This window comes from Clarias gariepinus, chromosome 11 (assembly GCF_024256425.1).
Source record: "Clarias gariepinus isolate MV-2021 ecotype Netherlands chromosome 11, CGAR_prim_01v2, whole genome shotgun sequence".
Classification (NCBI taxonomy): Eukaryota; Metazoa; Chordata; class Actinopteri; order Siluriformes; family Clariidae; genus Clarias; species Clarias gariepinus.
Genome location: NC_071110.1, coordinates 22,113,102 through 22,126,557, shown reverse-complemented (window position 1 = coordinate 22,126,557; position 13,456 = coordinate 22,113,102). Strand labels below are relative to the sequence as shown.

The 13,456-nt window shown below is 35.6% G+C and overlaps 1 protein-coding gene across 5 annotated transcripts in view; it reads right to left on the bottom strand.

Moving 5' to 3' along the window:
* The window catches only part of sytl2b (synaptotagmin-like 2b), a 31,658-nt gene that overhangs the window by 6,039 nt on the left and 12,163 nt on the right, over window positions 1-13,456 (bottom strand). For 2 of the 5 annotated variants that reach the window (XM_053507472.1, XM_053507476.1), the window contains exons 2-9: window positions 12,068-12,321; window positions 9,871-10,022; window positions 9,666-9,759; window positions 8,773-8,812; window positions 8,484-8,577; window positions 5,392-6,369; window positions 1,037-3,586; window positions 206-298 (exon numbers count right to left, since the gene is read on the bottom strand). In XM_053507472.1, the coding sequence (XP_053363447.1) occupies window positions 206-298; window positions 1,037-3,586; window positions 5,392-6,369; window positions 8,484-8,577; window positions 8,773-8,812; window positions 9,666-9,759; window positions 9,871-10,022; window positions 12,068-12,168 (4,102 nt within the window). In that variant the 5' untranslated portion in view covers window positions 12,169-12,321. Of the gene's footprint in view, window positions 1-205; window positions 299-1,036; window positions 3,587-5,391; window positions 6,370-8,483; window positions 8,578-8,772; window positions 8,813-9,665; window positions 9,760-9,870; window positions 10,023-12,067; window positions 12,342-13,456 lie in introns of those variants that run through there. The other 3 variants (XM_053507474.1, XM_053507473.1, XM_053507475.1) reach the window with 3 other exon arrangements.

The following is a 13,456-nucleotide window of genomic DNA, read 5'->3' as shown; positions in this document are numbered from 1 at the left end:
ATTACTGAAGGTGGAGATTTACAGAGTCATATCAATGAAAAGAAGACTTGTAGCTACAGATTGGTGAGAAGATATTACAGATATATAGACTGTGTTGTAATCTTTTGGCATATATTTCAACAGATCAGCTTAATTACATCTACAAAAGAAAATCCCACATGACTCATGGTATTTTGTGCCACTACTGAATACAAATAGCACTCACTTGGTAGTGCAGTAATGTCTTCAAGGCTTTTATGGTATACAGGCCTAGTGGCCGCTCGTCTCAGCACTTCCTGGACTAGGCTCACCTCAGTGGCTGCCATACACGGGAAACAGAATAAAAAAAATAAATAAATAAAAAATAAAAAATGTTGCAGAAAAGAAATGAGACATTTCCACCAAAAAAAAAAAAACTCTGTATGAACTTACAAACATTAAAACCTTGTATTGCTGCACAATTAATCACATACTGTATCAACTGAAACTGTAATATGGTCCTAAATTATTTAACCGTAATAGGGTGCAATTAATTATAGGTAATATACTCATAGTTAGAATTTATGAAGAGTCTGTCCTTAATTCGAATACTAGTTAAATTTTTTAAAATAATTTTCAGATGCTGAAATATTGGCAAGCATCATCTTCAAGTGATAATTAGTCCAATTATTTGGTGTTAGTCTAGATAAATACAGTATGTTTGAATACAAAAGGATTTTTTAAATTTAATTTAAGCATTTTTTAAAATCAAATTGTGCAGTCCTAAAACATTGTATTTTATTATGGACCCTATTATAACAATAATAACTAACTCATGTATTACACATACTGTGGAAAAAGTACTGCCTGTTTGAGATCTTTTATCTTTATGAAAAGTCTTTTGTAAATGATTATTAGTAGTAGTAGTAGTAAAACTTACACTTATGTAAATTTACATACTTATGTAAATTTCTCTGCACAAGTCCATCATCAACCCAGTAAAAAATCATTATTAAATTTTAGTTAGTGTTTAATTTTAAACATCAAGTTTTGCGAACAAGAAATAAGAATATCTCACAGTTTGCACTTGTCCCAGAGAAGGAGTTATCTCTGTTTAATACGCTCTTTGGGTTGACATCTTCATTAGCATGTGCACTGGCTTGTAGTTCCAAGCTCCCTCTCCTGGTGAAAAGCTTTGCAGAGTCTTGGAGTGTATCAGCTTTTTCATAACAGCACCTTCCACTATCACCTGCCTGAAATGGGGTGCAGACTATATCACTTCTCTGTTCTGTGACTTGGGGCGAACTAAACTTGCCTCTATTTCCTGTGATATCCAGATAATCCTGGTAGTCTCCTGGAATAAGAGACCTGGCAAGTGGTTGAGAATCAGAATCCTCGGGAGTGCTTCTCTCACTGGCTTTATGCATACTTGCTGTGATTTCTGGAGACTTTTTTACTTGTAAATTAGCTTCTGGTGTTTTTGAGGATGGTAACATTGTACTTTCTGTTGTTACTTCCTGGGATTGCAAGAGTAAATCATTATCAGGAACTTCTGTGTGTAATGCAAACATGCTGGTAGCACGTCGAAGTGAATTTCCTCTTCCATGTATAGTTCCTTTCTTACTAGTTCTAATCTGCAGTTGTGATTCTTTATTAGCCATCCATGCACTTTTAGAGGATGTTGTATCTTTTTGCTGAGGACAATGGTCTGATGTCTGCATGTCTGATTCAGTTGAAGAGGTAGCTGTGGTACCAGCATCCGGATGTCTGATAGCAGTTTTCTCTTGTAAAGAGAACTGGAGCCCTCTGTCTGTCTTTGGAGACAGTGCATTTCCACTTTCATTTACAAACCCTTTGTCTGACTGGATTGGGGAATCCTTTTGGTTCAAGGAATACTTTTCATTCACCACTTCAGGCTGACTCACCTGTTTCTGAAGTTTTGTATGTTTAACTTCCTGATGTAATGGGTTTTGATTTATGTTTTCAAAATTGGGTGATTGCTTGCTAGATCCTGCCCAGAAATCACGAAGCATCTTGAACTGTAATCTGTCCATACGTTCTGCTGTGACTGTCGTCTCTAGTTTGTCTCGTAGAGGAATAACAGTGAAATTTGCAGTCTGTTCCTCTGATTCTGTGCCAATGGATCTAAGATCATATTCTGATTTGGTGAACCTCTTATTCAGCTTTGTACATGCTGCAGATGAGTTTGTGTCATTTGCTGCTGTTGCTTTCATATATATATTTGGTTGCAATTGCTCTCTCTCCCAGAATGATTTGAGTTCTTTTATCCTTTCTGCTCTGTTGTCTTGTTGCTGTATGCCTTGCTTTAATGGAACTGCATTTTGTTGCCGTGAGTCAACATCTGATGTTGGACAATTTTGCTGTGATTCATTTAGCTCTGTCTTTATTTTCCAAACAACCTCCTTCGTGCGTCCTTCGTCAATAGGGTACACCTTTCCTTCAACATTTTCTTTGCTCAGGTCTTCTATCTTGGACCCAGAATCTTGTAATGATAAGGATTTGTTGCTCAAAGGTTTGGCAACATCTTTGTCTGAGGTGGTACTCAGAGCTATTATATCTTCCATTCCGTTCATATTATTCACTGGCGCTTGCATATCTTCTGCTTTTTCCTTGTCGTTGACTTCTTTTTTATTTAAGGGTTCATATGTGATGCCATTGGACTGCATCTTGTCTATATGTTTAAAGTCCTGTACAGGTAAATCATTCATTTTTTCAAATACTAAGTATTTTGGACTTATATCAACTTTGTTTGGTTCCTTTTTATGCTCAGGCACATTCATGCCTACAATGTTTTGTTCATAATTTTTCCTTTCAGAATTTATGTTTGGTTTGCTTAGTAGCGTCCTTGGTGCCTCAGCAGTACCTATATCCAACAGTGCCCTCAAATCTGCACTTTTTGCTGACTTACTCTCCTCAGGGTCTTCCACTTTATGTTGAGTGGGTGTACTGTTAAAAACTCCTGTCTTGTCAGCATTTCTGCTTTCTCCTTTTTTGCTAGCTGTCTCTGGCTCTTTTAGACTCAGTTTTTTAGGGTCCTGTAGTGTATTAGCTGTATCCAGATGTGATCTGTGGCTGAGTTCAGTGGAAGCAAAGGATACTCCCAAACTCAATGGGTAGGGCTGACCAATCGGTTCATGAACTCCATGTGGACTCATTGAAGTTTCTTCTTTATCCAAATTTGGCTCTACTGCTATATTTCTCTCTTTTAGAAATGCATCATTCATCAGAACAGCATCCTCGTCACTATGTCTTGGAATGATCAAGTAAACATTGTTCTCTGGTATGGGTCTGAAAGTGACCTCATCTTCAAAGTCAATATCCTCAATCTTGATATCATCCTCTGTGTCTTGTATATTGTCCTCACAGTCAGGTTTGCCACTGCTCTCTGAGCTCCTGCTGAACCATTCGAGGACCTTAGCAATAGAGTCTCCTTGCTCTTCAGATGCTTTCGGAGAATTCACCATGAGAGGATCAGAGTCTTGTGTTTTCATGGTAGATCTTCTAGTTATCTTCATATTGAATGGATGTGGCCTGTATTCACTTTCACGTGTCACAAAGGAAGCATCAATCTTATTAGATGGGTCGGTGGCTTCATGTACAAGCTGAGCTAGAAAATGGAATACAATACTGTGTTATTAATATTGAATTTTAAAATAGATATTTTAAAAAATATATAGAACATAAACTAATTAACCATAGACTGTGTGTGAAGACCAGCGTTGGGGATGCTACTGTTATTTTGAAATAGCCAAGCTACACTTTTGATAAATTAACTACCGACAATACAATGTACTATAAAAAAAAGTTTGACAACTGTGATGTTTTCATTTTATCGTGAAGCTTTTTTATAAAGCAAAATAAAAATGTAGATGCATTTTACTAACATGCCAAAGAGATTAATAGTAGGAAGAAGTTAACATTACTTAAGTTAGGTGTAAATTAATTCATCCAAAAAAAGGAGCCGATTTACAAATGGATTACTTCTCTGATCTCTGTTCAATTACTGTCCTGCTAGTTAAGAGTAAAATGCATAGAATTTAGGATTTAAATTGCAACATTGGGTATAGTACGATAATAATGTTTAACATCTTTGGTTGTCCTTTTGTACTGGCTGTCAGTAACAGAAAATATTAATTGCCCAATACTATCGCTCGTGATCACCCTCATAACCTAACCAGTTCTTCTTCTACTTTTTCTTTATTATTCTTTAATGGTTGGAATCCAGTTGTAGGTCTCATTCTCAGCCTTTTAAAGCTAAATTTTCAGCCTTCCTTAAAGATCTAATGTTTCCTCCTCTGATCTTATACCAGATTTAATCAACAACAATAAACATAACAATCTTCTTACCCTTATGTGATTATGTGATTTACCTTGAGTTACCCTGACTAAAACTCTTAAATGTCTCATTTTGCTTTGCATATGTTTAAAACCAAAAATTAATCATATATCAATACATATGGGCATGGATGTTTAATAGCCTTGTTTTCATCACTAAAAGAATCCATACTATGGTGCACACAGAAATGCTCATTCCACACTAATTATATGAAACGAGCTTAAATCAAACTGGTATAAACCAAGGGGTTAAACCGATTAATATTTACAGAAGACTACAAGCACAGTACAGTGATGAGTCTCTTAGAAAATTCAACATCTGAATGGTGCAAACATTCAAAAGGCTGTATTTCTGTAAATGATGATCCTAGCCAAGGTGGCTCAGAGCCCACTGCAGTCATTCCTGTGATCGTTCAGCGAGTGGAACAACTGACAATTTTAAAATTGACAAATAACTTTTCACCACCTTGCAGAAGAGATCTGTGAAAGAGATCTGTCTGTGGGACACTCATTCACAGACACCACTTGCACATCACAGGAACTTGGTTGGGAGTTACTGTACTGCTACATCTGCTGTACAGTCCTAACCTCGCTCCAAGCCATTTTCATATGTCCACAAGCAGGCAGTCTGATCACGGCTCAGACGTAATGAGGCAACTTTCTACCTTTATTTTGTCCAAGCACTAGTAAACCTCTTGGGTAAATGCATTAGTGTAGCAGTTATATAGAGATATAAAGGTAGTTTTTACTCTTAGTCTGTGCTCTATTATTCCACACAATCGAAAGTCCTGGTTTGACCTAAATGCTCCTCGTAATTAGATTAAGTATTGACCTTGTGTGAATTAAATAATTTTCACATTGTAATTTGTTTAATTTAAAAATAATGTTGACCTAATTATTTGAACTTGTTAATGATGGTGTAGTAAAAACGTAACAAAAGTCATTAAACTGAAGGAAGTAGCTTGTCATTAAGCTTCTAAGACTCATTGCTTGCAGTTGTTTTTTATCTAACACCAGTAAAGACATGCAGTATCGAATAACAGATAGTTGAAACCAGAACAATGAAGTTGATCGTACCTGTTAAGCTCAAAGGATGCCCTGCTTGTTCTTGTGTATTTTTATTTTCCTTCTTGGATGTGTTACTTTCTTCTTTCTCTGTGCTCTTTGGTGAGATCTGAGGGCCAGTGCTATCATTTAATGGTTTGACTAACAGGGATTCAAATGGGGACATGACTTTTGTTTTAGGAGTGGAAAGAGGTTCTTTTATAAAACCCTCAGCTATATTTTGTTTTTTTGGTTCCGCTGATAGCGACAAATTTAAACTATTTTCACATTTTTGCTTCGCATGCAATTGGTCTGTTGCTTTTTGTTCATCATTTGACTGTGTGCTGGAACTCAGACTTAGTCGTGGCTGAATTTTTGGCTTCTCTTGAGCTGTCTGTGTTGGACTGCTTAACAGCAATGAGGATCGGACTGGCAGTCGTGACTTTGGAAAGGTAGAGTTTAGTGAAGAGGACTCTGGTGAAGTGGCCTTTGTCTCTTCATCTTTTAAACTAAGGGATGGTTGCTCTATCTGCTTTTGGGGTATTGTATTCTCTTTAATGACTTTTTCAGGACCAGTCTTGGTGGAAACCATTCTAAGGGGTTTAAGGGGTTGAGGTAGCTGGCTCTTAAAATTGGGGTCACTAGAGCTACAGCTGAAACTGTGTTTGAGGATGCGTATTGGTGGAATAGACTTGATTTCTGAGTTTGTAGACATGCTCTGAGTTGACAAAGTAGACCTGCTGTCCGAGCTTGTGGATATACTCTGGGTGGACACGGGGGACTTGGTGCTGAAGTCTGTAGAGACACTTTGGGTGGACACAGCAGAACTTGTAGATACACTCTGAGTGGAGGTAGAGCTGGTGCTGTCTGTAATTGAGTTCTGGAGATTAAATATTTTAGTTCTTTTCTTTGGCACGGGTTTTTGACGAGGGATTGTTTCTTGTGAAATATTAAAGCCTTTCGTCTTGACTTCCATTTCTTCATGAGTCTCAAGTGAAGGTAGCACTTCAGCTAAAGAAGAAGTGAAGGTATACAGGTAAAACACTAATTTATGAAACAGTACCTAAATACAAAATTTAACTTAAATAAATATACTCAATAACTTGTATCTATAAACCAGGTTCTAACCAAGTACCTTTACATTTTCTCACTGAACACTTTATTAGGAACAATTTAGGTAAAGAGCTTTTGGTAATGATTATATCATTTTAGATTTTTTTGACTATGACATGGTTGTTGAATATTTAAAAAACTGTTAATCTCCAACAGCAGTTGCTGTGAATGGTTTGTTCTAAAGGTTTTTTTTTTAAGCCAAGGAAATAATGTTTACTCTCTCTTTACTGCTGTAGTCACTGCAATGGCTGTAAAAATAACAACTATGCACAGCTTAACATCTATGATGCATTCTTTAAAACAGGGCATTATGAGATTTGGATGTTGCTCAAACATCATGTTATATCCTTAACAAAACTATGTTTCTTCAAATTTGTATTCAGGCAGCCTGTCTAAAGGGTAAAAAGTAATCACTGTGCTGTTTGGTATTGTGATGTACTGTATAGTGTACCGCATTAAACATGGACCGCAGAAAGTTAAGATAAAAAAAATTAGAACAAATTTAAGAAACGGATAATACAAATAAAACCAAGGAGCCCAGAACAACTTCTGAAGAGATTAGCGGTAAACTAGTAAGTAAGTAAATGCAGTAATTGCCTCAAAAGATTGTTCAACAAAATATTAAGTTAAGGGTACCATCATTTTTGTCCTGGCCGGTTTAATTAGTTTGCTTTTTAAAATCGTTCTTTACAATACTTTTGCAAGTTTTCAGTTATTTCAGTGACCATTGTGCATTTTTTTTTCTTTAACGAGAACAATTTCGCCCATATGTGCAATTTATATTAATGCAATTGTATGCAAAATGTATGGTACTGTATGTCTTATAAATATTGTAGTCATTTGATAATTGGACCAGCCACACTTCTGGCTCATTACTTGTGACGTGTTGGATAAGGTTACTTAAAAGGGTATGATATTGTATGCCTCACAATAAAAAAATGCCTTTTGACTATTGTCGATATATTTCTTGTGGTCAAATGATTACTGTAAGTGCTCATGTATCTATCATTGGTGATAGTCAGGTAATGGTGCCTTCATATTTAAGACTGTGAGTGTTTTTTTATGCACAGATTGATGACTAGACAGACAGAAAAACCAACATACAGACAGACAATTTTCTGAGACTGCTTTTAAGTCCTCCAATGTATGAAATGTAGAGATTTTATTAAAAGAGTAAGTTCTGGCCAATGGACAGACAAAACCTTTCTTTAATGTATTTAGATTAATGGTGAATATGTAAGAGGCCAATCCGGTGCCAGGGGGTATTTAAGCACATAACACAGGGCTCTCAGTTTAGGTATTTTACACGCCCTCACCTCAGACTGCTGCAGACATGTTTGCTCTAATGACCTGTGTTTCTCATAGTGGCGCTTCACATTGCTGCTTTTTCTTAGTGCTACGGTTTCGGAACATATGAGACAACCTGTGTTTGTACTTACCGCAGGAAGAAAAAACATACATTAATCTGTCCATAAATTTTTGAAGGATACGTTTTTTTTCGAATTTTTTTAAAGGTTAGCCATGCTGTGTCGCGCTTTCATTTCTTAAGGATTTTAGTTGCCTGTAGGTGCATTGCCATTAATTCTGTGTTCTGCAAAGTCTATCTATACATGGTAAACTATCAGGTTGATTGGCTCTGTTGAGTGACGGTTAAATTAGTGACTCTGTTTTGAAAATCTGACAGAATGGACACTCTGTACATACAGACATGCACACATACAGACAGAAAAATACAAACTCCTTTCAGGTTCTCCAATGTATGGAAGATATTATTGAAAGAGCGAATTCAGACAAAACCTGATTTACAGACAAAACCTTTCTTTTATTTATATAGTGTAGTTGGTACAATAATCCTACACAACCCAGCATTTCTATCTTCCATGCCTAGGCAAAGTCATACTATTCTGAAATATTAATATACAGGCTACTAGTTGGGTATACCTTATACACTGTTACTATATGCTATATATATTACTGTATATACTGCTAAACATATGGAATGTAACCTGTACCTGGTGGATTTGTAATGTCTACAGTCACTGAGGCACTGTCTGGTACATCAAGGTCTAGGTCAACAGGCACATTATCAAATGGATTGTGCCTTTGCTGGAAACAAATAAACAAATAAAATAAAAATTAAGATTAGCAAAATATTCTTTATAAAACATGGCGATCTTCAAATGAAGTACAAAAATCTAATTTGTTGAATCAATAATAAATAAAACATTTATTTTCTTTTGAATGATTTTAAAGTCAGGGTAAAAATATAGTTTCATAGTGAACAGTAAGCAATTTGCCTACCCTGTTTACACGCTGTTGCTGAGTCTCTGTTGTTCTCCTGCTATGGATACAAAGAGAAAAGAGGGGATTTTTTTTGTTTCGTGGTTTTTTCTTTTTTTTTTTTTTTTGGAAATTTGTAAAAATAAATAATAAATAAATAAATAAATAAATAAATAAATAAAAAACAGAAAGCAAAAGTTCTTCTAGCTGAATGGGCAAATTCCCAATCCCCAAAGTCACATTTTAAAATCTAACGGTAAGCCTCACAGAAGAGTGGTGGTTACTGTATTACAACATTGGGGTGATTCATCTTGAATAGGATGTGTAAAATAAGTGCCATATTTAAAAATAACATTTAGATTACATATCAATATAATCAAGAAATATCCATATCATTTAAAATAATTTTTTAAAGACTCATAAAATATTCATTCAAGTAATTATAAATCAGCTGTAGGAAATTCTGTTTGTTCTTCATTCATTAAAGACTTCAACCATCTTTTTACCTGTCACTAATATCCTGAGCCAATGAAGTTATATTTACATGCATAGCAATAATAAAGGCTTTTAGACTAAGGTCTACTAAAAGCATGTTATGCAAACGCCTCTGTTGACTCTTGTTTGAGTCACCCGGTACTTCGAATCATAAGATTTCCACACCTCAAAAACACACATGTACAAAGTAGAAGAAGTGGGAGCTAGTCAAACAGCAATTTCGTACATTGCCCAATGTTTTCTGGTATGAGCCATGGGAAGAATTTTATGTTCCACCTAAATTTACATACCTACTATACAGATTTGTCGTCCCTATGACAATAAACTCTTACATTTTTTGTAAAAAACACAGTGTTGAGTTAAGCAGATATTGTAGTATTGAAATAGGAAAAACTGTTAAAATAAATAATGTTTATCACCTCTCCTTTAGACTGTCTGTTGACTTTGGTTGTGGTGTCATGAGATCGTTGTTGGTTTTATTCGGGTGCTCTTTCCATGACTGTGCCAAAAACTCTAAATAGAAGACAAGCATGGTAGCACAGATAAGTAAATTATTGTGTCTGTTTTTTACTGTTTTTTCCAGCACATCATTTATTTTAGTTTATTTAATGCCAAGGAACTCACCTACTGACATGGGTTTCTTCTGTTTCATGGATGCCATGATAATATCCGAGCCATGAATTCTGTCCTGGTGTCTCTGAGACTTTACCTCATAAAACCACTCCCCTGTGATATACTTCAGTTTGCCCTCCTCAGGGCCTTGCTTTTGCAAATGCCTAATATGCAAATAGAAATTAAGGCATTTTTTTTTCATCATTGTGTTTGCGTAATGCACTGAAGTCTGTATGCTTCTTTGTTTACTATTGGGCATGTAACTCTAGCAAGCTCTTCTGACTGATAGTTAGGTCAAGACCATGACATCTTGACTCTTTATATCAGAAAAAAGGCTTAAAGTCCAATACTATATACTATTAATGTCTCACACATTTGCAAAGACAAAATCAAACTAGAGGCAATTCCTGGCCAAATTGGTGAAAACAGCTTCTAAGTAGGCCATAAGGTTCCAGAGATACAGTATGGCCATTCAACTACCTTGGGAATGGTTTGGCCTGGTTGTCTTGGCCACAGCTCTCCCTGTAACCTGATATCTTCCATTGCCTTTAATCGGAAAGTGACTGTGCTGTATTTTTTACCCAGATATCTTGGAAATCATAAGTGCTAGAACATTTTTTGGGAGCAGTCAGGAGACTCAATTCTCTGGTTACAGCCATTTTCATACACACACACATTTGGTGGTGGTCATAATCTATGGAAGAAACTAACATAATTACAAACATGAGAAAATGGATGAAAATCCTTTGCAGTCAATGAGAAACCTGAACCCTAAAGGCCATGGTCATGACCAAATGTTAAGTTTCCTGCCTTCAGATGCTTTGCCAGGCCTGTTGCTTGTTTGTGGAACTTTCTGCATCAGTATGTACATCATAAAGCTGTCTCTTGACTGTAGACTTTGACAATGACGCACCTTTCTCCTCAAGTGTGTTCTTGACATGGCCAGATGTTGTTAAGGGGTTCTTTTTTACCATGGACAGAAATCTGCAATTATCCACTTTAGTTGTCGTCTAGGCTTTTACTGTTGCTGAGCTTGCTAGTTTATTCATTCTTTTTAAGAATGTTCCAAACTATTGTTTGGACACTCTCAATTTATTTCCTATCTCTCTGACTGGTTTATTTGAGTAATGACTAATGAGGGCCATGTTCCTGCTGGTGCAAAAAGTGCAATAATAATAGTATGGCCTATGTATTATATGGAAACAGTTTTACACCTAGCCACTTGGTTAGCACCAGTTCTACTATGTCAGTGTATAACAATAAAAATATGTGTAGTGAGAAATCATTAGCCTTTAATGCAACATCAATTTCCACTAAGCTAATCACAAGCAATACCAGACTGCTCTTAAACCTTTGGAATATGACTAACAATACTGACAATTGTGTCTCGAGACAATTATGTTTGCTCAATAAGGACAGAGAATAGTTTGTCAAACAAGTAACAATACACAGTTTTATAACTTTTTGCCCCAAAGGTACAATTTTTCCCATTTTAAGGATTAATTTAATTGTAAAAAAAAAAAAAAATACTTTCTTAAATTAAAGCAAGGCCATATATAAATAAATAAAAAATTAATTAAACAATTTAATTAAATTAATTAAAACTGATTTTCACTTATCTACATAGGTCCTAACACAAAACTATGTGTTCTAGCAGTAAACAAAAGCAATTTAATTAAAATCGTGCATCTGGACATGGCCAGTCCAAAACATTCTCAATTTCAGGAAAACTATGCTGGTCATGTGAAATGGGTGGGGCAATTATTCCACAAGGGTAGACTTAATCCTTTTATCCATGGATAAAAGCATGAATAAAGCAAAGAAATCACCTACAGTAGTTGTGGCCAGTTTTTGCATTCCTCCTTTTATGTCCATATTCTTCCATTACAAGTCTGTTTAGTACTGGCTGTTCAATATGGTTCACACTTAGTAACAAAGTGAAGAACCATTTCAGGTTCCCTGATATGGTCATTTTAGCACCATCTGAATGTTTTTCACATTCAAGCTGAAGGTAATGTAATTAGTCGACTCACCCTGAAGCAGTCCTGTGAGTGATAAGAAGTAGAGATCAGCCGAAGCTTTATTGCATTACAAGACAAACATCACATTTTCACTGTGGCTTGTTGCGTTTTGAGAGAGCAGCATGTTTTACAGTATACGGAATAAGGATCTACAGTACTTATGTTCAATATCATTTGGGGGAACTTACTTGACTCGTTCTTGTTCTGTCTTTTTCAGCTCTGCATCCCTTTTTAACACTGCCATAATTGCCTCCTGCTCCTCCTCAGTCAGGTAGCTGAGGTCTATCATGATGATTAATTCGGCACTAAATCTTCCTAATGTTCTTGAAGCTTATGTGGAAAGCGATGATGTTCTCTTTGGTAGGCACTGGTTCTTTCACTGAAGTTTGTTTATAATTCTGGCCTTTAAAATCCTCCATCACACAGTACTGAATCACACCATCTACAAAACACACAGTCAGACTAGGTACTGTAAGATTTAACACAGTACCTCAATTGACCATCTTTTTTCACACCAGATATAAATGTTGATCATTTAGCCTATTGGCTTGGCAGAAAGCGAATGATGCAATTTTTTTACTGCATTTTCCATTGACAACTATTGTTCTACCACTTTTTCAAGTTATAGGGGTGGCTATCCTTGTGTCAAAATAAGGCTGATAGTTCCCGCTTTATTACTGTGTCATATTCGATAAGATTTCAACAATTTTCCCAGGCCTTCTTGTAAACAAACTCAAAATGCTGGCCATACAGTATCTTAGCACCAGGACATTATACAGTAATAAACCTGGTTACCAAAATGGAATTCTTTGAACCAGAAATCTGAAAATATGCAAAAACCTAAATCACCAAAATGTGACATAACACTTGATTTGATGTGACGGGTCACAAATGTTTTTGCCTGCACACAGTTGCTGTGTGTACTTTGGCTTTGACAAGATTCAATTGAAAACAGCATCCCAAAAGTCTAAGTAGAACTAAGGAGTGTCTATGTTTACATGTACGGTATAACAAATCATTTTTTTAAAAATACCATTTGACCAAATTAGTTATGATGTGTACGGCGTACCTTCTATTTTCAATGACTTCTCACCATTAACATTTATTACCTTCTTTAAAATTAGGATTAAGTGAAAATGGCACATATTGTATTACAGTCCCAAATAAAAAAAAGTTATAAGCCACAACCTAACACATAACATTTAGAACTACGGTGTGTCTTGAGAGCTGAGCAAATATTTGTACAAAGATATCAAGGATGCAGTTGGCTCATTTTTACAGCAGGCATGTCTCATACATCAAAAAATGTTTTATCTTAAAATGTTTTACATTTTTTCTTTATTATTCTACACAGAATACTCCACAATGACAAAGTAAAAAAAAAGTAGTTTGGTGTGTTTTTTAAATTTTTGAATAAATAATAAAGCCCGAAGTATTTAATTTACAAAATATTTAGATTTTTCACTTAGTACTTGATTAAAGCACCTTATGTACAGAAGGTGCATTACAGAATTAAAAATAGGACATGTATGGTAATATACAGTATATTTGTGCAAACATTGTGCAGTAGAGATGTC